We start from the raw sequence: 24,496 nt of genomic DNA on the forward strand, positions 1-24,496 counted from the left end.
ATTAGTTCAAGAAGAAAGTATTAGAAGGGATAGTTATATTTGACAAGTTTCCAGGTATAAGCTTTTGCGAGCTTTTAAAGAGCATACGTATTTTTGACAAGTTTTCCAAGTATGAGCTTTTGTGAGCTTTCACAGAGATTTCATAGAGCATACGCATATTTGAGAAGTTTTTCAAGCATGTGATTTTGCGAGCTTTCATAAAGCTTTCATAGAGCTTTCAAAGAGCATACGTATATTTCATAGGTTTTTCAGAATCGAGTTTTCATTGAGCATTCATTCATGCAGATGTAGATGGAATAAATCTATTGAACATTATTATTAAGTATTTCGATGTTCTACAAGATCTGAAGGGTATATAAAGGGTATGTTGAGTTGTTTGAAGAAATAAAATTCAAAAGTAACATTTTAAAGAAAATTTCGTAATGTCACTCTCACAGAAATTCTCGTCCCTATTGGCAATAATACTGGGATAGTTGATTTTTACAAACTTCTTTTAAATTTTTCACCTTTTCAAAGTGATTCGCCAGAGATAAGAACCGATCGTAGACACCAATCAAGGTCCGTGAGCTTCGGGTAAGCCAATAGCGTTGTGTGCAGCCTGGCGTTGAGAGTCTCATAAGTTCTTTTATGTCCAACTTCGATCGGTGGGTTGCCATTAGCTCCTCAGTGGCAATCCCTCTTAAAAAAAAATCGACTGCGGTTGGAACAGAATATGGTACATCATAAAATATGGTCCGATGCATATACATATATATACATATACATATGAACTTACAATATTTTGTACGAGTGCATTTAGTTTGTAGTTAAGCCTACAATTCTATATATAAACATCCAGTTTCTACGTTTCTTTATACCCTGTTAGCATTTGTAGCATGCACTTCACTTACGCTGCCTTTATCTAATCAATTTCCCGTGTTTACTTGTAGCCAATAGCATCTATGTTAACACGAATTTGTCTCTTCATTTCTTGTTATTATTGTTGAAACAACGTGTGTGTATATGTACATTTTATACACTCTGAAAAGCAATATTGCACTATGCAACCAAATTCAGCCGTGTAACCTCAGCGACGACAAATAGTCGAAGTGCCTATTTAGTTGCTAACTGAAGTTGAAGGTAAAATAGTAACAACAAAAAGCAAAGGCGATAACAAAGGTGATGGTGAGGTAATACTTTTAGTGTGACACACAGATGACTAACTGTGAAGACGTTGCTTGAACATCGATAGATTGCTAATTACTAGCTTTCATGTGATTGTGATTATGTAATAAACTATTTTGAAGTATTTTGTAGCTCATTGTAATTTTAAAAGTGACGCTGTTTGGTGCTAAGTATTTTTAAGGAATTTAACCAGATTTCGTACAACAATTTGAGTTTCTTTGGTCTCGAAATTTGAAAAAAATTATGACCTGTAGTTTAAATATTAAAAAATATCTAACTAAAAAAGTTATAGTTTTTACGTTTTGGTATCCTGGGCAAGAAGAACATTTTTGTAATTCATATTTAAAGGTTAGAATCTTAAATCCACTGTATTACAGAGAAATGTTTTTCACTACAAAGCTTTGTTTATAAATTTTTGTCGGTAAATATGCTCAAGTTTTAGTTAAAACATCCACTTGAGATTTTGACAGAAAACACCTGCCTGTCAATAGAGATTTCTGTAGCACACAGCCGACCTTTTATTGCTGATTTGCTAACTCAGCTGCTCAGTTTACATCCAAGTACATCCAAGAACGTCTTCAATGTAAAGCTTATATTCATGTCAGTTCCAAGCTTTATAAGCACTAGTACCTACAAATAGCACTTACAGTAATACTCTGAGGATGCCCACACTTAAAAATAGACAATAGTATTTGCAAGCCTGTCTGTGTATTTGTCTTTAACCACGCGGCCACAGCATAATGAAGCTGTTGTACGTTGATTATATGTGGTATAACTTTAGGCGACACAATCAGCTAAATCTAAGCGTTTACGTACATACACAAATATATGTATGTATAGATAAGTGTGCTGACATTATAACAGTGCTATAAAATAGCACTTACCTCTAAACAGACTTTGCTAAGCATGCGTAGACAACTAAATATATATTGATGTAGAATACACTTACTTAGTCGCATGTAATATAATAGGCAGCAGTTTAATTAAATTACCCACACTGGCACATGTACATATGAACATACAAGTATTTATATACATTAGGGTTTTCGCTGTTTCAAAAGTTTTTGTTTGTTTGTTTTTTCTAAGATCTCCTAAAGTTTTAGTTTTTGCTTTAAAAATGATCGTTTTTCCAATTTTTTTTTTCACCTAAAATTTCAGTTTTTGATTTAAAAATGATTCAATGTAAATAGGCTCTTTATTATTATCCAATTAAAACTTTGCCCACATCATGTATCTTTTGCCATATATTTATTATGACATTTCTTGATATTTTTCAAAAAAAAAAAAAAAAAAATGATTTCCAAAAAAATTATTCTTCAAATTTGAAGAAGGGATATTCTAATACAAAATATTATAGTTATTCACCAAATGTACTGTCTCTATATTGTACACCATGTCGTATGAGTAACACAGAATTCATAAGGCATTTTGCATGAATGCTTAGTATCTATAAGGTATAACTTTAACTGCGTATAACTTTTAAAGTAATGCTTTAAGTGAAAAAATTAATAAGACCTTTTTTGAAGAAAAAAGCTTTTAGTATTCGAATATTCTACTTTTAAAGTTCTAGGTTTATTTGTTCAATGCAGAATATATAAAAATCCCATGCGATATACATGTGATAAGAAAAATGAATAAATAAAAAAATATTTTTAGCGCAAAATTTAAAGTAAAAAATTCCACTTTGCAAAGTAACGCCCAACCTAATGTACTAACAAGTGCATGAAAGATAAACAGCCATCAGTTTATACATATGTGTGGCTTGCTGTCACTAAACTCATTGCTCTGTCGCCGGAGCGGGCGTCTCTGTAAGTCAACGCACAAGTAAGTGGTGCGCCTTTGTGTGTCGCAAATTAATGGTGACATAGAGTCACTTGCCGGTGCTTCTACATTTATTGCTCTTCGCAGTCAGCTCTCAATGCGCTTCAAACGTTTAAGGATAATCGATTTATGGCTGTGTTGAGTATTCAAGTCGACGCAAAACGCTTTACAATAGTTATACATCAGCACCTAATAGACCAAACGCACCGCATATACACTTAAGTAATACACACATACACACTTAAGTAGCACACACATACTTGTGCGTCTCAATTTCAGTCATACCTTCTTATCACACCCTTCACTTCACTTGTTCTGTTGTTGTTTTATTACTATTCCGCACATTTAAGTGTTTTGTTTATGGCGCATATTTGTTGTTGTGTTTGATTATGTTGTTGTTTATTATTTTCTTTCCGTTTATTGCTTTTGTTTGATTGCTTTGTTGATTTTTCAATTGGAAAGCTGTTTAGTTGTTTATTGACTTTTACAATTGTGATTGTGATTATTTACGTAAGAAATTAAGCAGTTTGCAAAAGAAGAAAGTGAGCTATTGTTTTAAGATTATTACACTAGTGTTTGATCTGGATATCAAGTGTAATTATCGGAACTATGTATTGACAGAACTAATATGGCAGTGTTAGGTTAGTGGAGAAAAAAGATTTGGAAATAAAAACAAAATTATTTAAAAATGAAAATAAAGATGAAGAAACAAATATATAATACCCTTCAGAAGAAGAATCTATAATGATTCGATCTGAATCATATGCTCGGAGATTACCTCGGATAATAATTCACGCTAAATTTCGTGAAGATATCTTGTCAAATAATAAAGTTTTCCACATAAGACTTAATTTGGAACGATTGGTTTGTATGACAGTTATATTCTATAGTGGTTTGATATTGGCGGTTTCATAAATGATCAGCTTCTTATAGAGAAAAAGACGTGAACAAACTTCAGTACGATATTTCGAAACATGAAAAACTATTTCAGAAATATATAAATATACAAACGGTCGTGGTGAAATAGACTCAGCTCGTTACATGGATTTTTTATATATTTTACAGTGTCTCAAACGTTTTCTTCTACGTTTGGTGAAAACCAAATATACTCTGCTCAGGCTATGAAAATAACACTAACGTACATATATCGAAAAATGGGGTATTTTCTGATTATTGGACCAAACAAATTTTTTCGAAATATTGAACCTTAAGAAAAACAGAAGCTTCCAAATTTGAAACCTTTGCACTCGAATTAGGAAACTGAGCTCATAGAATCTTTTTTATTACGGTATTTACGTTACAAATCAAGTAAAACTATGGACCCAACCTTTTCTTCTTGTCTTATTTCAAGCATATTTAACATTTTTTTATCAAGGTTTCAAAGTTCGACCAGTATTTTTTAATTATAATAATTTTTTTTTTATTTTTTAGAAGATGCGACCTAGAGCTTATTATATAAATAAATTTTTTGAAAATAATTTAAGTAACTGTAAGAAAATACTAATATAAAGCCTAATTGTTAATTTTTTTTACACAAGTTTTTTTTTTTTGTATTTCATGTTAGGTGCCAACCCACTAAGTCATTTTCATATTTTTATTATTTGAAATTTACTTATTTAACATTTATGAGACGCTATTTTTTAAAATTAATTCTAAGATCCTTTTTTGAAAATGTAGTAGTTTAGACGTGTTGGCAACCCTGTTTAACTTGTTTATAAACACAAGTCTTTGAATAATCTCATTTACAGCTCGGTCTTTTCACTCAAACTAGTTACAACTCTTTACATATATTTGTGATTAAAACTATTTTTGTATTTTATACAAGGTGGCAACTCTCTAAAGGAATTTTTCATATATGTTTATTACTTAAAATTCACTTATTATATTATGTGACAGATGTTTTAAAATTTTTAGTTAATACATTTTTAGTAAAAACTAGTAAACTGGTTGGCAACTCTATATTAACTTTAATAAAAATTCAAAGCTTTGAATAAGTCCGTAAATAACTCTGTGCCTTGACTTACCAGCAAACTTTCAATGTATTAAGCTTTGAATAAGTCCGTAAATAACTCTGTGCCTTGACTTACCAGCAAACTTTCAATGTATTATACACTTACAAAAAATGTATATTTAATTTTAGCTGGCAACTCTATCGAAATCTAATATTTATCTTATCCATATTAACTTAGTGTGTTTTGGTTCACTTTTTATGCCAGTAATGAACAATTTTGAACGCAATGTGTCCTTCAGTTCACGTATATTCAATTAGGGGAGAGGGAGAAAGTTTTTAAGCAGACATATTCAATTTAAGGTATTTTTCATTATATGTTTTATAATCGATAACACCTTTTAGTCAATAAGTGTGGCTGTAATCGATCTTCTTCCTAGGAGTCCACGGCCTTATGTTCTTTGAGTTAAAGCCGGTTGTTATAGTCAATAAGTGTGACGCAGTGTTTGTTTCCCTCCGTAGTTCCTGATTTAATAGCATTCCATTAAAAATGAGGTCTCTCGAGTACTTAAGTTATTGAATAAGAAAATTTTATAAACGATTATCTTTTAAATTTGATTAATTTACAATCTTTCTGACGGCAATAAGTTAATTTAGTTAGCTCTAATAAGTTTCTATTGAAGTCTGCTATTAAAAATTTTTTTTTCTGGTGTTGATTACATACGGTTAATGAAAATAATATGGATATCGAAAATGTGTGCCTAGTTAAATCTCATTACGATTACAAAGTTATTTTTTAAGTTAGTTAATTCTCATTACAGATACAAAGTTGTTTCCACTTTTTCTTATTACTAATTGGCTCAATTAATACTCAACTTAATCATATCTTATTAAAGACACACACCTCATACAGCAAAGTCATATACCTTCTTGCTTATGTCAACATGTCCATTGCTTGCTGGTTTCCGAAGACCGCTAACGATATTTAAACGCTATACTGAATGTTGTCGACTAAGATACGATCTTATCGCTCTAAAATGGGTTTTATTTTTTCATTTCAAGCTTTTATAAGGTGTTAAAAAAAAAAAAAAGCGCTGAGCATTCCGTTTAGCCACAGAACTTTATCAACAGAATTTTTATTTATTTATTATTACAAAAAGACCTTGGCAATATACTTCCCTAATTTGTAAGTATAGTTTAAACTATGGACTATCAGACCACCTGCTTTCATACTAATACACATACCATTAAGTACTGTTTTCGTCACATATATTTATGTACATAAATGACATGAATAACATAGTGTGCCCATCATTAAATGCCGCTGTTTGCAATTGATATTCATTAATTACTGCAATTTGCTTATGTATTTAATTGCAAACCTATGTAACTGTACAAACATAAATATATATACTTAAAGCAGCAAATTAGAAACTGAACCCCCACTTAATATGCATTGGTGTTTGTGAGTGAACGATTACAAATGCACATCAATAACAGGTCATGTTAATTTATTGCATTCGCGCTTCGCAAAAACAATAATAACCATAATGCAAACGAAGCGTAGATAAACGGTTGTGTGGCTTATTGTTCCACATTTGGATATTCAATAGATGTACTATATATAAATGGCTAAAGTTAATGCTTGGCATACCATTAATTAGCGATTCTTATATACAATAATGTCCATAACTTTAGGATTTTGTATGAGACCCTTTGTACAAAGAATTGCATGCTGTTATTCCCACTTTTCAAGCGGATCTAACTGCTTAAGGGACCCACCCAGCATAGCAGTCTATAAAAGGAGAGTTTTGCGAATTAAAGGAGGATAAAACCTAAAAAAAAATATCCGTTGTACGTGCAATTTCTTAAAGAAGAAAAAAATCGAAAATTGCCAAAATGGTGGTGAATACAGAACGAAATAAACGTTTTTTTTTTATTATTTAATTAATTGCTCTGAAAACTTCCTAAAGCAATTTTCAGAACAAAGCTTATTATGGATATCAGGCAAAATTTGAGTCTACTGGACGATTACTAGACGAAAAATTATCCATCAGAACCTCATTGGAGAAATGATGTCGAGTTTCCAGTCTTTGTTCGGACAAAAATACGGGTATGTTTCGGTCAGGTAGACTCGTATGTCTTGAAAATGAGAAATTACGGAACATTTTTCAATTCAAATTCGTAATCAGGACAACTCAAATACCTCCACAGACCTCTTAGCAAATCAGTCCCAAATTTTTCCTTCAGATTTGTTAAGTAATGATATAATTAGATGAGAATGCTTAGGCTTGAAAGTTCAACACCTCTTGTTCGTATTTGTTCTGTTATGACCTGTCAAATAAATTAACAGATTGATTGTGGGATCAAGCAATCCTTAACTAGTTTCGAATTTCCATTCATTGAGCTCAGAAACGACTTTGCAACAGATTTAACTTTGCTTTAATGGCAGCCATAACGCTGTGTGAATAACGCTGCAGTTGTATGAAAGGTTAAAACTAGAGTTGGGTAGAGAGTTCCAGACAGTAGACCATTCCAATAATTTTCTCAATTCGATACGATTGAAGAAGAGGAGGACCAGAGTATTGTGTAAATGTTCGAAGAAAAGCTATTTCCTTGAAAGATCTTGAGTAAACGTTTAAAGCAAATGAATTCAGTAACCGTTTGGAATATATTCAGGGAGCGACAAAACGCTCCACAGTGTCATTTATATTTGATTTAGTAAAAGATATTTTGTACGTATTTTATTTGCGTATGAATTGTGATTGGGGTGTTTGTCTCAAATATGAAATACCAAACATTAATTACTGCAGATATACAATTATGTAAGCGGTATGTATGGTACTTGCTCATTCGTGTATGCAATTGAAATGACAAATTATGTGCTGTCCGCCTGACATTGTCGACTTTTAAGCATTCTCAGCTGTTGGCAGTCAAAAGGCTACAACAAAGGACCAACATTTATTGTATGTAAACATATGTGTGTTACTGTATGTGTACTTAAAACTACATATGTATTTGTGTGTATATAAGCTACCAAAAAATAAATCTTTGATTCAGACGACTTTATCAATGTCACCGCCAGCTTCTACTCCAGCTCTTGCCTTTACATATGTGTGTGATCTCGTTGAACACAGCAAATCAGTGTCATGTCATGACGGTATGAGTGTCATAAATGTCAGCTGAACAACACTAAAACACTCAAATATGTACATTATAATCACTGAGTCGCCCACACACACACACACATTCAAACACATACCGTCAATTGCTGCGTGTACACGCATGACAGCGTATGAATTTGACATTTAAAATATTTGTATGACATAAGTGACACTTACAAGTATGTAGGCGTATACATACATATACACTTATTAGATATGCTTTGTCTGTGTAGTCACTTTTGTGTGTGTGTGTTTAGTGCTAGATGACTTTGCACCCAAACCATATTTGTTTGCGTTTGTCGCCGCCTAGTTAATGACAATCATGTTGACAGCTGTCAAAGTGGGGGTGTGCCATCGAAGTATGAAACAATGATATGGCTAAATTCATACGTGACATTAGATAATTTGTGACATGTTTGCCAAAAACTGCGGTGGTAAGAAGTTTGCAGGTTTATGCGCCAAAAGGTATGCCGAAAATAAATTTTGGAAAATTCTATTCTATTAATTACGTCTTTCTGAAAAATAATTTTTGGTTACTATTACATAAGCTAAGAGAAAAGTGTGAAATTACGACTTCTTCTGCAGGAACGAATTCGATGAACCTGATTTTCGAGCACTTTTTTCCACTAAATCAAGTTACGAATAGCGTGTTCAATATTAATAAAGACCAAAAATATTAATAAAGACCAATGACTTCAAATAACCTCTTAAATAGTAGTCGAATGGTGTTAAATCACAATTTCTTGAAATAATCGAGTTTTTAAACCTTTTTCGCAATAATTCGGTTGTTGCACGTGCTATATGCCACACAGCCACGTCTTGTTGGAATCTGAGGCTTCTAAGATCGACTTATTCTAATTGCGGGCATAAAAAGTTGGTTATCACCGATCTATGCCACTCTCCATTGACAGTAACGGTGTCACGAGCTTCATTTCGCAAAAAGTACAGACCGTTCTATCCACCAGACCAAAAACCAGACCAAATTGTCAATTTAGGTAAATGTAATGGTTGCTCATGAGCAACTTGTATATTTTATCGCACTAGGATCGACAGTTCCGTTTATTTACCGTATCCCTGAGATGTAAGAGAGTCTCATGGGAGAAGACGGATATTTCAAAAAACTCGTTATCGTTTTCAAGTTGTTCCAAGGCAAAATCAGCAAATTCACTACGTACACGTTACTTCAATGACTTCAGTTCCTGAGTGATAATAATTTTATGCGGTTGGAAGCTCAAATCTTTTCTCAATCCACCAGGTTATGGACTGAGACAGTTCCAATTCTTCTTCGCAAAATTGCGGTCTTCAGCAAGACTTGCTGAGAAGGAGGATTAGGTCTGTGTCTTATTAGAACTTGAATATTAAGTAAAATAATGTACGCTCGAAATTTTCAACATTTTGACGAATAGCGAGAATAGGTGGACGATTGTTACCACCATAAACTAGCAATAGTGCACTAAAGGTTACAATTGGAGAACGATTGTTTTGATAATAAAATTTGATAATTTGTAACCGTTGGTCTTGTGTATAGTATATTTTGTATGTATGGTATTTATTTATAGCAATTATGAGTTAATGTACCAAAAAGTAACACATTTTGTGAAATGTAAACGGACAGAAGTTTTTGGTTTAAGCCGCCATACTATTATCTTTTTTTTTAATAAGTAAGAAAAAACCATGTATGACAGCTATATTTAAAATCAAATTGATATTTCAAAAAAACTGAGAGACTAATGCGCGAATATAAAGACAGACAGACGAAAATGACAACTGAGCTCGCCTCGTTGATAATATGGGACCTCTAACGTTTCCATCTGGGTGTTATGAACTTCGTGCCTAAAAATTCGGCAATAAGTAATATAATGAAATTTTTCAGCAATTTACTTGCTGCTTTCATTTCATTTATGTATACTGATATTGATTAGATTGAGATTTCAGCCAAAATGTAGGCAACATTTTTTAATTGCCTTCTGGTTGATGTACAAGGTGTGTTCCAAAATATACAAGACATAAAAATATAACAGAACAAGTGGCTTTTTTCGGCAAAATCAGTTTATTTTATTCAAAATAGTCTCCTTCTGCTTCAACACAGTTTTTTGCATTGTCCAAAAGCATGTCGAAAGAGTGTTTCAGCTCGTTGGCCGGTATGGCTGCCGGTATGCATAACGCTTTCCTTTTATGGACAAATGCATTTTTCTGAAAACAAAGAAGTCGCACGGTGCCATATCAGGTGAATAAGGGGTGTGGTTAATGGTTAAAATTTGATTTTTGGTCAAATAATCGGTCACAAGCGTCGACCGATAAGACACCGTATTTGGTCATTAGTCAATTTGTGCGGACAAACCGCGCACACACCTTTCGTAAGCCCAAATGTTCAGTCAAAATGCGATAAATCGATGTTTTGAAGACGTTCAATGAATTTCAATTATGATTTCGGCTGATTTTTGTTGAATTCACGCACAGTTTCGATGTAATTTCCAGTGATCACGGATTTTGATTGGCCCACATGTCGATCGTCATTTAGTTTCGGAAAAAGTTTTACCAATTTAACAAAAAAAAAAAATGTAATGTCGGCTCTTTGTTCAAAGCTCATTTTCGACACTTAAAACGCAATAACTTCACTTCCAATACATGAAATGTCATGAAATTCTCATTGGTCAATCGATAAAGGTAACAGATTCTAACGTACTAGTCATATAGATGGCGTGGATTCAAAAAGTCCTGTTTACTTTGGAAAACACCTTGTATACAGTTATAGAATATTTTTTTCAATATTGCTTTTATTAGATAAATATGACATTTGAAAAAATATTTAAATATATCCGCCGTGAAATCAGTTATATGTGTGTTTAACAGGTTTGGGACTTTGGTAAAGTTCTACGTTACAAATTGCAATTGCGCCCCGTTGTGGGTAATGCTTTACCTATCTATAATGCATATTGAGGTACTTATGGAATACAATGCATTTTTGGATCACATTTCAATTGTTTTTTTTCACTTTTTCTATAAGCAATGTCACAAAATATTTTGAAATATCTTTTGTCAGGACGTTGGCCCGAAAATCCAACCGCTGTTAAACACTAGTGGTTAATATATTAAATATTAACTATTAAAATAATTAAATTGAATACAAGTAAATAAATTTATTCATAATAATTTTGAGTAAGAAAGTGCGAAGTATGTTTGACAACTAAGCAACATATTTTACTTAGAAAATCACAGTAATCTGAGAACCACAATGCATTTCTAAAACCACATAACTATCATCATATCTTCTAGATTCTTAACGTAATGTCAAAACTATCGAACTCCATAAAGTTTAAGCCAAAACAATAGACATTTTATTTGTACACAATATTTGACCATTATTAAGTGCAACAAGCTGCAAGATAAACAGAAATTGCTTATGTGAATTTAATATAGATCTACATATATATATATATCATAATAAGATATAGATATATCTATCTATGTATATATATTTATTTATTTGTGATATTTGCTATTGTTATAATAAGAATCCAGCTATCAAAATGAGTTATGAACAACGTTTCAATCATAATCAAAATACAATGTGGTAATTGAAGCTTCATATCAAGACGAAAGCGTAAGTTATGTTATATTATCAGTATGCATATAAACTAACATAGCTTGCTTAAATAAATACAATGCATTATAATGCAATATAAATGCGTATAAGTATATGTATACGATACATGTTTGAGGATTTCAACATTTTCAATGCCGACACTTCCTGCAGCTTACTTCTTAAGCTGCTAGCTAGCCTAGCAGCACAGAGGCACGGTGTTGAAAATAGATTAAGTATTTCATACTTATATGATAATCATTTTATTTGTTGGTATATTTATGTGTACTAATAGACAAAGATTTGCATACACATAAACATTAATTAATCTGTATGAATATGATTGCTAGTTTTAGATTTCTAAATTGATAACAAATGAATATTGAGAAAATTTTCTGAGTCAATTAATTATTGAAAATATTTGAACTGCACATATACACCACATCAATCTATATTTAACAAGTAAGGAAGGGCTAAATTCGGGTGTCACCGAACATTTTATACTCTCGCATGATAAAGTGATAATCGAGATTTCAGGCGTGGTTGTGAACCGATTTCACCCACATTTGGTACAATTCATCAGGGTGTTAAGAAAATATTATATACCGAATTTCATTGAAATCGGTTGAGTACTTCCTAAGATATGGTTTTGGTTCATAAGTGGGCGACGCCACGCCCATTTTCAATTTTTAAAAAAAGCCTGGATGCAGCTTCCTTCTGACATTTCYTCCGTAAAATTTAGTGTTTCTGACGTTTTTTGTTAGTCGGTTAACGCACTTTTAGTGATTTTCAACATAACCTTTGTATGGGAGGTGGGCGTGGTTATTATCCGATTTCTTCCATTTTTGAACTGTATATGGAAATGCCTAAAAGAAACGACTCTATACAGTTTGGTTGACATAGCTATGGTAGTTTTCGAGATATGTACAAAAAAGTTAGTAGGGGGCGGGTTACAGCTTGCACGGACGGAAGGACAGACAGACATCCGGATTTCAACTCTACTCGTCTCCCTGTTCACTTTGGTATATATAACCCTATTTCTGATTCTTTTAGTTTTAGGACTTACAAACAACCGTTATGTGAACAAAACTATAATACTCTCTTTAGCAACTTTGTTGCGAGACTATAAAAATGCATGTTCCACCAACACACACTGCTGCAAATGACAGCAGAAGGATGTGGCAAAGGTAAGGTAATCTTGCCCTCTCTCTCAGTGGATGAAAGAGTTAAGTTGTGTAATACCACTGGCCCTTCTCCCAAGAACAGCATTACCAAAAGGGTAAATGATTCCACTCTTGAGCTACTCTTTAGGGATAGTACAATCAAGTGGTGTACTGACGGCTCGAAATGTCGGAGGGAATTGGTGCAGGAGTCGCAAGACCACGCACCAAACGGAAAGTTTTTCGAGCATCTTTGACTTATACTTAGCGATATACTCAGCGATATACTCAGGAATAGTCAAGCGGCACTTTAAGTAATCTGGTCGTATGAGATTAAATTGCTACTAGTGTAGGAGTGTAGAGAACGGCTGAATAGCCTAGCAGAACATAACCAAGTGCGTCTCATCTGGATACCCAGTCAAAAAGTTATAGTCGTGATTGAACTTGCTGATGAGTTCGACCGCTTCGCAGCATAGTGGTAGACCTGGGGATTAGAACCTCAGCAGCTTTAATTATGTGATCAACCTCCTACAATCAATCAATCAATCAATCTATGGGCACTATAGGAAAATATATATAAAAAAGTACTCCGACTTATGCCAACGGTTTTTACAGTCTTAGAAACACTTTTCACAAGCCATTTTTGAGATGGCCTTCAACTCCTACAGCGAATTTTGCTTTATCTTTTCAATCGGCTAAAAACGGGTTCCACGGAGCGGTAATTTCAGTTTGGGGAATAAGAAAAAACCGCAAGGTACTAATACCGTTTTTGGCTTTAAATTCGGTCAGAATCGTGGCTCAATCGATGGTGCATTATTATCGCGAAGAATCCATGAATTCTGATTCCACAATTCTGGCCATTTTCGACGGATGCAACTCCTAATTGACTGTATTTCCCTTCGAAATAAATTCATTATGCAGAAAACCATGAATATCGAAAAGAACAATGAACATCACCTTCATTTTTGTGCGGCTTCGGCGTGTTTTTTTCTTTGGTTTCGGCTCGTTTATTTCTTCCAATCCGCTGATTGTTGACTTATTTGCATGTAAAACTCATAAATCCATGTCTCATCGGAAATTATGACGCTTTCCAAGAATGTGGAATCGAAATTCACACGATCAAGCGTGTCCAAAGAAAGGAACGGTACTTTTTTTGAGTAAAAAAAAAAAAAATGCAGCTTTATCAAGGCGTGTCGAGCAAGAACGGGTTTCATACCCAAAATATCCACCAAAATCATTCGAATAGACTTCGACTTAGTCGAGCTCTCTTGCCATCTCTCTAAAACTTGCCTGAAGTTTTGAAGCACCATATTATTCACTTTTTTAATATTTTGATAAGTTGAAAATACCGAGAGTCGGCTAGAACGAAGCATGTCTTCAAGGATCTCTCGACAGTCTTTGAAGACTCTTGGCTTGTGTTATTGATAAAACTGAATCAGCGTAAGCCTTTTCCAAAACTGTCCTTAAATCCTTTACTGAAAGTTTAATTTAAGGATTTTGAATATTGCTTCCTTAAACTCGCGCTTTTTTGGCCACTTATTTATTTTTCATTTTTGCTCAGTCTTACTATGTACTCTAAAGTATTACCATAATATTATATTATCATAATTATGAAAGCATAAAATAAAGGTAATTAACTTCAGTAGCTATCTTGTACTTGCACACATGTTTCAGTATCAAAAGCTTCAGTGCTACACACTTACCCATCTAATCATTAACCCATCAGCATGGAGCACATCATTGTCATTTCCCCGTCATTGAGTGCCATTATCAATGTCGACAATGTACATATTGTCTGCCTCACTCAAAGTGTCTAAGTGATGTGGAAATATCAACTTAACTAAATATGAATATCCCATTTAAATTTGTACTTGTGGTCATGTTAAGCATACATATTTTCCACATCCAACCTTTTATTATTTACATCTTATCATCATCATCATCAATGATTGCATCTGCTTTATGCAAATTTAATAAACCACAAATGTGTTAGACTGTAGAAATTGTTGCCAATAACAGTACTCATAATACAATGAGACAGCAATCATTCATGCTAGCTGAGAAAATAGATGCGTAACGAATGAGGTTATGAAGACCACAGGGACAAATGCGTAGGAGCTGCATATATTTACAATATATATATATTATATTACACATAAGTATGTTCTATATATGTGAATTCGATTGTTGAAAACGCACGAAAATAGCAGGAAATATGTGTATATTTGTGAGCAATAATCGAAATTGAAATTTAGATACTTGCGTAGAGAAGAAGACGTAAAGCTGTTGTCAAATTAAGTGTGGCGGCAGCAATTATTGGTTAATATGGTAATTGATACATCATTAATTTCAAAATTAATTTTTACCTTGCAAATATAAAATATGTATATATAAAATCGGGCTATAGATACTAAATTAGAAGCCAGGGAGTTCTAAAAATATTGTAATCAGTCCAGTAAAGGCCTTCAAATATACATAATTTACAACAAACTGAAATTAAGTGAATATGTTTAAAACATGAATAAAAATCACTTAAACTCGTCATCGTTCCGGTATGTGGGAAAAGTTTACTCGAAAATTTAGCCAAGGCGAACACCTAGTTCAACAAAAAAAAAAAAAAAAAAAAAAAAAAAAAAAAAAAAAAAAAAAAAAAGAAAAAAAAAAAAAAAAAAAAAAAAAAAAAAAAAAAAAAAAAGAGAATAGAACAATCGTAACCAAAAATAATAATAAATTAATCCTAGATAAACATTTTTTATCGAACAGTAATAAAATGAAAATTTGACTAATAATTCAGTAACCTCCAGCTTAGCGAAGTTGCTCACCTTTTTCAGAAACGATTATTTTATAAGGAAGTTAAGGACTAAAAAAAAGCTTCAATGACTACACCAATTATATGAATCTCTTAACAAAACAATTATTTTATAAATTTTAGAAATTGAGAAGAGAAGAATGTTAAATTATGGTGTAATTTTTTATATTTTTTCTTATCTGTATTTAATACTATTAGGACTAGCTAATAACTGGATACTTGATTTCAAGTTTTTTTTTTATCAATTCGCTTAGACGTAAATAATTGTTATATTGCTTTATTTTTTTTTTTTTTGTACTGGGAATTGGCTAGAGTTTCGTGGCCTTCACTGGTTGAATGTTAATTAATTTTTACATAGTAACAGCGGTTTTAACTCCTATTGTTCAATAGGCATCGCGTGCGCATGATGAAAATAGTGCACGAAACAATTTAAATACTTTCTGAAATATTTCATGTATCAAAGAAAAAAAACATTTTATTTTCAGTTAATTTTTTATTTTTATTTTTTTTCACCTCCCATTAGCCTCGTAATAGTATCTTGCGTAACTTGTTTGCTTTATGAAAAACTTTTCGAAATATTGTTAGTGATGTTAGCAACTTGTTTTGTGCTTTTCATAGCCCTTTTTACGGGCATCCAATATCTTTCGATGGGTCTAACCTCCGAAAAGTTAGTTCTCATACCAATTAACCTCCGATTTGCTATAATGGCATAAAGCCAAGACAGACCAAGAAAAATAAAGACACTTTATGCAGTCTTATGAATGGCAAAAGACGTCTTTGCAAGCACTCCTTGATGTATAAATCCGTGTTAATAGTGCCAGTTGTAACAAAAGAGTTGCTTCTTTTACCTTTGCTTGCCAAACCAAAAATTTTTTTGACAATTTTTTACTGTTTTTGTATTTTAAACTTCTCTTAGACATTGCCTCCATGATCTGTAAGATAAAAATCCTTGAACCAGAGAAAAGAACCAAGCACATTCATCTCATTATTCATAATGCAGTAGTCGAAAGTTTTGAAGAAGTCATGACTCGAAGCTTTTGATTCGATTTTTTCCGGATGTTCTTTTTAGAATTCCTGCCTGAAACTTTCAGATCTTCGTAATATAAGCCTTGCCTCCTTTGTAACTTTTCTCAGAAAAGTTTCACAAACACTGTAGCTTTTACGCTACTTCTCCTCCCGATGATTTGGGATTTTTAATAAAAAGCGCTTTTACCTTCTTAACTACGTCAGGGTTCTTGAAACCTTTCGTTGTACCACTTTCTTGCTTCCTATTGAATGTTGGATCTTTGCTGAAGTTTTTAGTAACGCGTGACACGGTATTCCTGGAAACATTTTCTTCTTTTGCAATTGTTTTCATTGTGCAATTTGGATTTTCGTTATAAAATCACATAATTTTTTCCCGCATTTCTGGACTACACATTTCGACAGCTCCATGTACGTAATTCAATTGCAACTTGACAGGAGCATTGGTTTATATTATATTTTGCAAAGTCACCTTCATGTAAAAAGCAAAAAAAAAAAAAAAAATAAAAATCAAAATTGAAAGTTTCGCAAATGGCAATATATGCACCAATTTTATCGTTGGCAATCCTTATACTATGAGGTTAAACATCTGTCAAGTTTGGATATATCATAGAGTTTCTTCCCTCTTATATTTTTCTGGTTTGACAGAACTCGGTTGAAATCTGTTATCTAAAGTATCTAAATCTTCTAGATTTTAGAATCTAGCTACCCAGAAAAGCATGTTGTCGAAATCAATCGTCTGAGCAGATTTATGTTGGGTTCGAAGCCCTTTGTCGATAACTGAGAATACTTAACCCCTAATTATGATTCTTTGATATCAGATAGGACAGGTCAGCAATTGTACATTTTTTTTTCACTACGATGCGTTATCGTCTCCCTAAACTTTAAACGACTTTCTTTGTTCTCGAAACGCTGTTTTCAGGTCGGTAAGGAAAAGTCTTGTCAGGTAATAGGTTAAGCAATAAGATTTTTGATAATTCATTTGATTTTTTAAGCCAATCGAAGTGTGAATTTTTCCAGAAAAAACTTCTTGTTTTGGGAAACCGCCATTTTGTGAAAAACTCAAAAAATTGCCAGTTCCTTCTATCATTACTTGTTCACATATTATGGTAGTATACTTTTCTGATTTTTGATTTTGAAAAATCTCTCTCAGCGTTAGATACTTTTGGCGAAATCATTCACGAGAAACGATTTTCTTACGCATTTGCAAAGAGATATGATACTTCTTTAGTTAACATTATTCATATTTTGACAAATTATAATCGAAAAATCCTTATCTGAGTATAATCTAGGACTAGGACTTAATTTTTTATCTTAAAATTTTTCTAATTTATACATATTACTCTTTACTTACGGTCACTTGTCCATTTGGCGTCTCTGGTGGTTCCCATGTTATAACCATTGTTGAGGAACTCAGCGGTCGGACTTGTACATTGCGTGGAGCGCTTTCCATTTCTGTAAATTTAGAGTAAAAATTAAAGTTTACTAATTTTTATATTAAATAAAGATTTTCTCCAAAATATGTTTAGCTATATTTTATGAAATTAATTAAACTGAAACATAAAATTTCACTTTTCGTCTCACAGCGCTTTACTGCGTGATTGTGTCTTTACGTGTGTTTGTGCGCAATTCTCAACTTTTTCTTTAACAAAAAAAAAAAAAAAACACTTGCAAGGCCCACCGCCACAAACGTCAAGCCATCAATCATGCCATTAAAATTCAATTAAGCAATAAATATTTCAACAAAGAGACTTTACGACCCTTTAGCAGGGGTAAGCGGTTAAGTAAGATGAAAATCCATTTAAATCTGATTTTATCAATTATTTCCCTTATTAACACAAAAATTAATTCAATTATAAACGCATCCATTGACTTGGCGCCAACGCGGCTATCAACGCTTTCCTTTTTTCTTTCTCAATATTGATATATATATATATATATGTGCTTGTACGTCGACGTTGTGCTCACTCCGCCGTTGAATGCATTCGTCATTTCTTATTTTAACTTCAATTAGTCATTATGCCACTACAGCGTAACCGCAGCATCAATTACGTGCAATTAAAAGTGACACGAAGAAGAAGAAGAAGCAGCAGCAGAGCGCCATCAAATCAATACAATCGCTTGTAGCTGTGGCAAGCAGCTAGCAGCCGGTGACTGGCAGCAGGCAGATGTGGCTATTTGTATGTGTGTAAGTTAGTGTATATATTTCACTGTGTTTGTTAGGAATCAGCTGGCGCCCTCTATCCATAAACCAACACATGCACGTGGCTAAAGCATGAACTGTCAGCCATGAAGCAGACAAGCGATAGCAAGAGTCAGCCAATCAGCCAAGCGAATAACCACTTCCTCCACTGCCAATTGGCATACATACATACGTACGTATAATAGGAAACGGAAGAGGAAACAAAGAACCGCAACGCAATTGAAGCGCATATCTACAGAGAGTCACACACACATACACACAGCAGCACGTTTATATGTATTTATAAGCATATTTGTATGTCTGTATGTGTTTTGGTGCGCTTGGCCAGGCAAATGGGCACATCAATTAATGGTGACGCTGTTGTTGTATTGCACACTGTTCATTAATTGCTAATTAAAAACACTCACAAAAATATACACACATACCAGCATAATATAAGTATGGCCATACATGTATGTACAGCAATAATTACACCCATACATACGAAAATTAAGAAAAAAAAATGCAGCAATAACTCTGATTAAAAATCTCAAAGGAGCGTCAGAAATGTACCGTTGAAAAGAAGTCGCGAGAAGTCAACTGCCAGCGCAATCGCTAAAAATGCGGAATATTTTATTGAAATGTAAAGGTATGCGAAAAGTACAAAAAAAAAAACAAAGCAAAAGCTTGCCGCTGATAAGAGTTGTAGGTTGTTTAAGTGAGATAAGAAAAATAACTGAGGTAATAGGCAAGTTTTATGAATTTCAATTCAAACAGAGAAAGAAGAAAAGAAAACATAGGCTAAGGCGAACGTAAAACAGAAATATGATATAAATTAAGCATTAGCAGCTGCCAATTAGACGATATATTTAATAATTCTAATTTAAGTAAAATGCTCTGGCCTTTAATGATTTATTGTGTATCCAAAAAGCAATAGAAAACAAAAAAGGCACAAATAAACAAGTTTTCTTTGATTTTAATCGGTCGGTTTGAATGACAACTAACCGGCTTTTCAATAGGGATGCTACAAAATTCCATGTTTTTTCACGCTCTTTTGACACTTATCTTCAGTAAGGTTTGTCATTTCATCATGGAGAGATATACGATCCAACAACGTGTGGAAATTATTAAAATTTATTACAGAAAATCGGAGTCAGTGGACTCAACTTTAGCAGCCCCACGTCCAATTTATGGTCGTCATAATCATCCTGTGAGAAGAACAATTGAGCGTGGAAAAATTTGAAACTTTCGGCACAGTACAAAATGTTCCCGTGCCGGTGAGACAAAGAAGTTCCCGTAGTGGCGAGAATATAGTTGCCGCTAACGCATTAATTGAGTAAGACCCAAATAAGTCTCTCACACGTCGTTCTCAAGCGTTGGGACTTCGTTGTGGCGAATTTTTCTAAAAGATCTTGGCCTCCGCTCTTACAACATCAAATCAACACAAGAACTGAAGTGATGTGACCAGGAGAATCGTCGTATGTTAGTAAATTGGACTGAGAAACAATTTGTAAATTTTGCGGAATTTCATCGAGAAATCATCTTCAGCATGAGGCTCTGCCATGTATTATGAATACATCTTATCAAATAAAAAAGTTTTCCATACAGGAATTTCATTTTGATCGATCAGCTTATTCGCGACCTGTATGCACGCAGACATGCAGAAGAACATGGCTAAATAGTCTAGATAATAACTAGATTTAATAGATCAATTGTCATTTATCATTGGATGGCATTACCTTGTCCACGATATAAATATTTGAACTTCTTTTTCTGACCGCCGAAAGTTGCCCAACTTGATTGGATAAATACTATTGACATATTCTCTTCGGTTCTAGTTCCAGTTTCGCTAGTTTGGGTTTGATACAACTTGACTTATGAGATATACACAGATATTTGTATGTCCATAGAATTTTCTAGAGTTCAGAGCTATTACGCGTTACTTGGAGATCTCTCGATGGTCTGATGTTTCAGGCTGTTCTTAAGACATAGTAGTTTATGTTAGTCTGGTAGGATAATGAGCCACACATAGACTAGTTTTAGTCCATTGCTATTCTAAGAGGATTTGCATTACGTCTCACGGCAGATATCTCTGCCAGTGACCCATACAGTGGGCCCACCAATGCTTAAAGCGTAGCCTTGCCAATGTGGAACAACTGCTAAAAAGTTGCTCCAAGACATAATCGACATTGTGATTGATATAACAATTTTTTTCGATCACAATTAATTTTTAATGTGGTAGAAACGCTATTACTTAAGCAGAGCCAAGAAGGCGGAAGTGTACTACTTGAAAAAGTAGAGGCCATCCTTCATTATATGAAAGAAAGTGGCGAAAAAAGTAATTTTCTTTATAAATTCATAGTAATCATCTAGATGAAGCAATGCTTTCCATGGAAATGTAACGACACTCTCCTTTTCTGTTAGCTGAGTAATAAGTGAGTTTTGTCTTAACAAGACCGTCTTGATGGATAATAAATTTTTCTTAAATCTGTATCAATATTGTTTCCATAGCTAACATGGAAAGAGCCGCGATCTAAACATAGTAATTGTCAAGAATTTTATCTAATCACTCAAAATAGCAGTTCGATAAGCTAAGAGTGAACTCAAATGTACAATTCGTATATTATTTAAACACTGTTTCAATAAAATTTAACATACATATTAGGGAACGTGTAATCTAATAGTCAATATGAACGTGTAGTCTAATGAGGTGCTACAGCTTTAAGGGGATGCATTGGTTTACGGGTTTCAAAAAATCAAAATTAAATTTATTGTCTTATTAAATTTTACAACACTTTCAAAATATTGTTCTAAATTGTCAAGTTGTACTTGAATCAATAGTTTAGGGGATAAAGCCTTGAGAACTTGTGCGCTCGAGGAAACTGTGTTTTTTTAGTCGGTTGGCAAGATATCCCGAGAACTACTCCACCGATCTTCAATTTTTAAAGACTTGCACGTGGGTATTTTTTCGATTAAAAATTTTTGAAAACAAGTTTGCCAAAAATTTAATTTTTTTTTTGAAAAATGTCTGCCAAAAATCTATTTTTCAGTTTTTTCTTTCGTCCAAATTCTAAGGTAAGGTTTTAACTAAAATACGTGTTTTTTAGGCGTTTTAGCGGTCACCTGATATGGCATCGCAATGGCCGAGTTAAATATATATTTTTCCAAAAACTTGAGAATTTCGTTGTTAATAAGGTACGTTTGTAAAAATAAAAGTTCCTAATCAAATATTTCAATTGTTATATGAGAAAAAAAAATGTTGAAAAAAGATTGCCTTTTACCCGAGGAAACCCGTGTAACCCCTTAAACTCTTCGCTGTAATTTATTTTGTCAGCTGTAATGGCCGGCGCATTTTTTCGTATAAGTTCATATATTTCAATAATTCACTGTTCCATTTATCAAGCCAAATTTACTTTGTTCAAATCTCTGTGAAAAATAATACTTTATTTTGCTTATTTCGAAATTCTTTCGGTAGAATATCTCTATTTAGGAGTTAGTTGTTGGCTGCACTCATTCTGTTATTAAAATCAATAATCCTATTATATTTGCCTTTCATTTTATGTGTATTTTGTAAGTATTTAATATTTAAACAACTGTTATCTAGTCTATCATGTGTCTGATTTCAAAAATGTTGAAATGATTTTATTTAAACTTTGCTGATATGCGCTTACGTTTGTATATACATATATGTAAAAATACTATATATACATATATTTATTGTGAGCGTAAAAGAATATTACTGCTGTAATGAAGCCGACATTATTCGCAATGCTAAGCTTACATTGCAATGCGCCTATTGTTAGGCTACATTTTGTAAAAGCTTAAAGTGCAAATCGCCAGCAAATAGGCTACATATTTAGCAATTTTTTCTAGTTTTAGTTTAATTCATATTTTTGTATACATTATTGTGTTGTATGCAGTTGATTTATGTATATTATATGGCATATTATGTGAACAATTAAGGAGCGGCTTAGAGTTTTACTGAACATTATAAAATCATCTTTAAGTGAAAAATATTAAACCGATGATTGGAAGTCATTAATTTCGGTATATCAGGTTTGATTTCATTTAAATTCAGCGCTAAGCTACACAAAGCCCGTTTAGTTCATTACAATATTGACCAGCATAAACGGTTTTAAGTCAATTGCTAAGACGGATACAACTTAATCGGATATATTGTGGTTAGTGGACGATCTGGATTGGTGGCTTTAACGTTTGCTAGTAATCAAGTATATTCGAGAACGCGTCAACAGGCAAATATGTTGGATAATAAAGTTGGATTTACTAGTTGGTTTAGGTGTAGACAGAATTTTCAAAATATTATTTTTTTTTTGCATTTTCGTTAAGTGTAAGTGTAGTTTTTGAGTTATTCGACAAATAACAAAGAGAGCGTGGGCACTTCAAAGCACTAGTGTGAAACTTTAAACGCGCTTTTCTCAAAACTATGTTTTTCGAACTGGTGACAACTGTAACTCGAAAAGCGCTCAGTAGATTTTAATGCAATTTATACAGCTATTAGACTACATAATGAACTCGGGCTTGATCGAAGGATTTTTTTTCAAAATTTCGATTTTTTAAACCAATTAACTGTTGATTTTTTCGCAAAATTTAGAAAAAAATTTGGTAATTTGGAAAAAAAATCTTCGATAATCTTTTTTTGTCTGATTGATTTTAGTCTTTGCGGTCAACACAAACGACTATAACTTTGGAAATAATTTTTTTTTTTTTAATTTTCGTGACTTCAAGTCAACACATTATATTATATAATAATATGCCATATTACTAATTTTGTACAATAACAGGATTTAATAGCACAAAAAAAAAACTACTGAAAATTTTCACCTTCAAAAAAAAACATACCACCAATTGAACGATGCAAAGAATAAGATATAAGGATGTTGTTAGAAAGACACGCTCTGTTATTTTCCCAAGGATAACTCACATATTAACCGATACTAACCGATATATTAGTTATACAGCTAGCTGGTTGTTCAAGAATCTTTATATTGGGTATATGGGGACTTAGGGAAGTATTGACACGATTCGGCCCATTTTCGACATATGAACAAACTTTTATCAGAAAAATATTTTATCTGAATAGCAATTATGTATCTCATAGAAAGAAATGTTAGAAGTATATTATATGCCGAATTTGATTAAAATCGGCTGAGCAGGTCGCGAAACACATAATTTCACCTAAGAGTGAGCGGTGCCATACCCATCGTCCAATTTTGACCACGACTCCCATAAAATCCTCTTATCATGATGGTAAAATTTTATGTCTCTGTGGCATTTAGTTATTGCTTATCGCGCTTTTAGACGTTTTTAATAATACCATTATATGGAGAGTGCGCGGATATACATATTATCCGATTTCATCAATTTTCACACTGTCAGTAAGACTTCGAATCTATCTATTATAGGCTTAGAGGATATTAGAGTTGTGTACATAAATATATTAGAGGGCGGGACCACGCCCATTTTTTCGAATTTTTTAGCCCACAGCTGCTTTTTGCTACTGCGATCCACTGTACCAAATAACAGTTCTGTGTATTTAAAACATAACAGTTCCTTAGCTACGCCGCAGCAATATGGTCGTTAGGATGTAGTGAAATGAAGATGAAGAAGCTTCAGGCATTCCA

At 33.1% G+C, this 24,496-nt stretch overlaps 1 protein-coding gene across 7 annotated transcripts in view; it reads right to left on the minus strand.

Annotated features, from left to right (window-relative positions):
* Positions 1-24,496, minus strand: part of LOC108977466 (tyrosine-protein phosphatase Lar) — a 486,678-nt gene that overhangs the window by 66,102 nt on the left and 396,080 nt on the right. For all 7 annotated transcript variants that reach the window (XM_018947162.1, XM_018947157.1, XM_018947161.1 and 4 more), the window contains one exon: positions 18,027-18,127. In XM_018947162.1, coding sequence (XP_018802707.1) covers positions 18,027-18,127 — 101 coding nt within the window. The remainder of the gene's footprint in view (positions 1-18,026; positions 18,128-24,496) is intronic.

Source organism: Bactrocera latifrons, unplaced genomic scaffold (assembly GCF_001853355.1).
Source record: "Bactrocera latifrons isolate USDA-ARS-PBARC rearing strain unplaced genomic scaffold, ASM185335v1 scaffold_9, whole genome shotgun sequence".
NCBI classification, from domain to species: Eukaryota; Metazoa; Arthropoda; class Insecta; order Diptera; family Tephritidae; genus Bactrocera; species Bactrocera latifrons.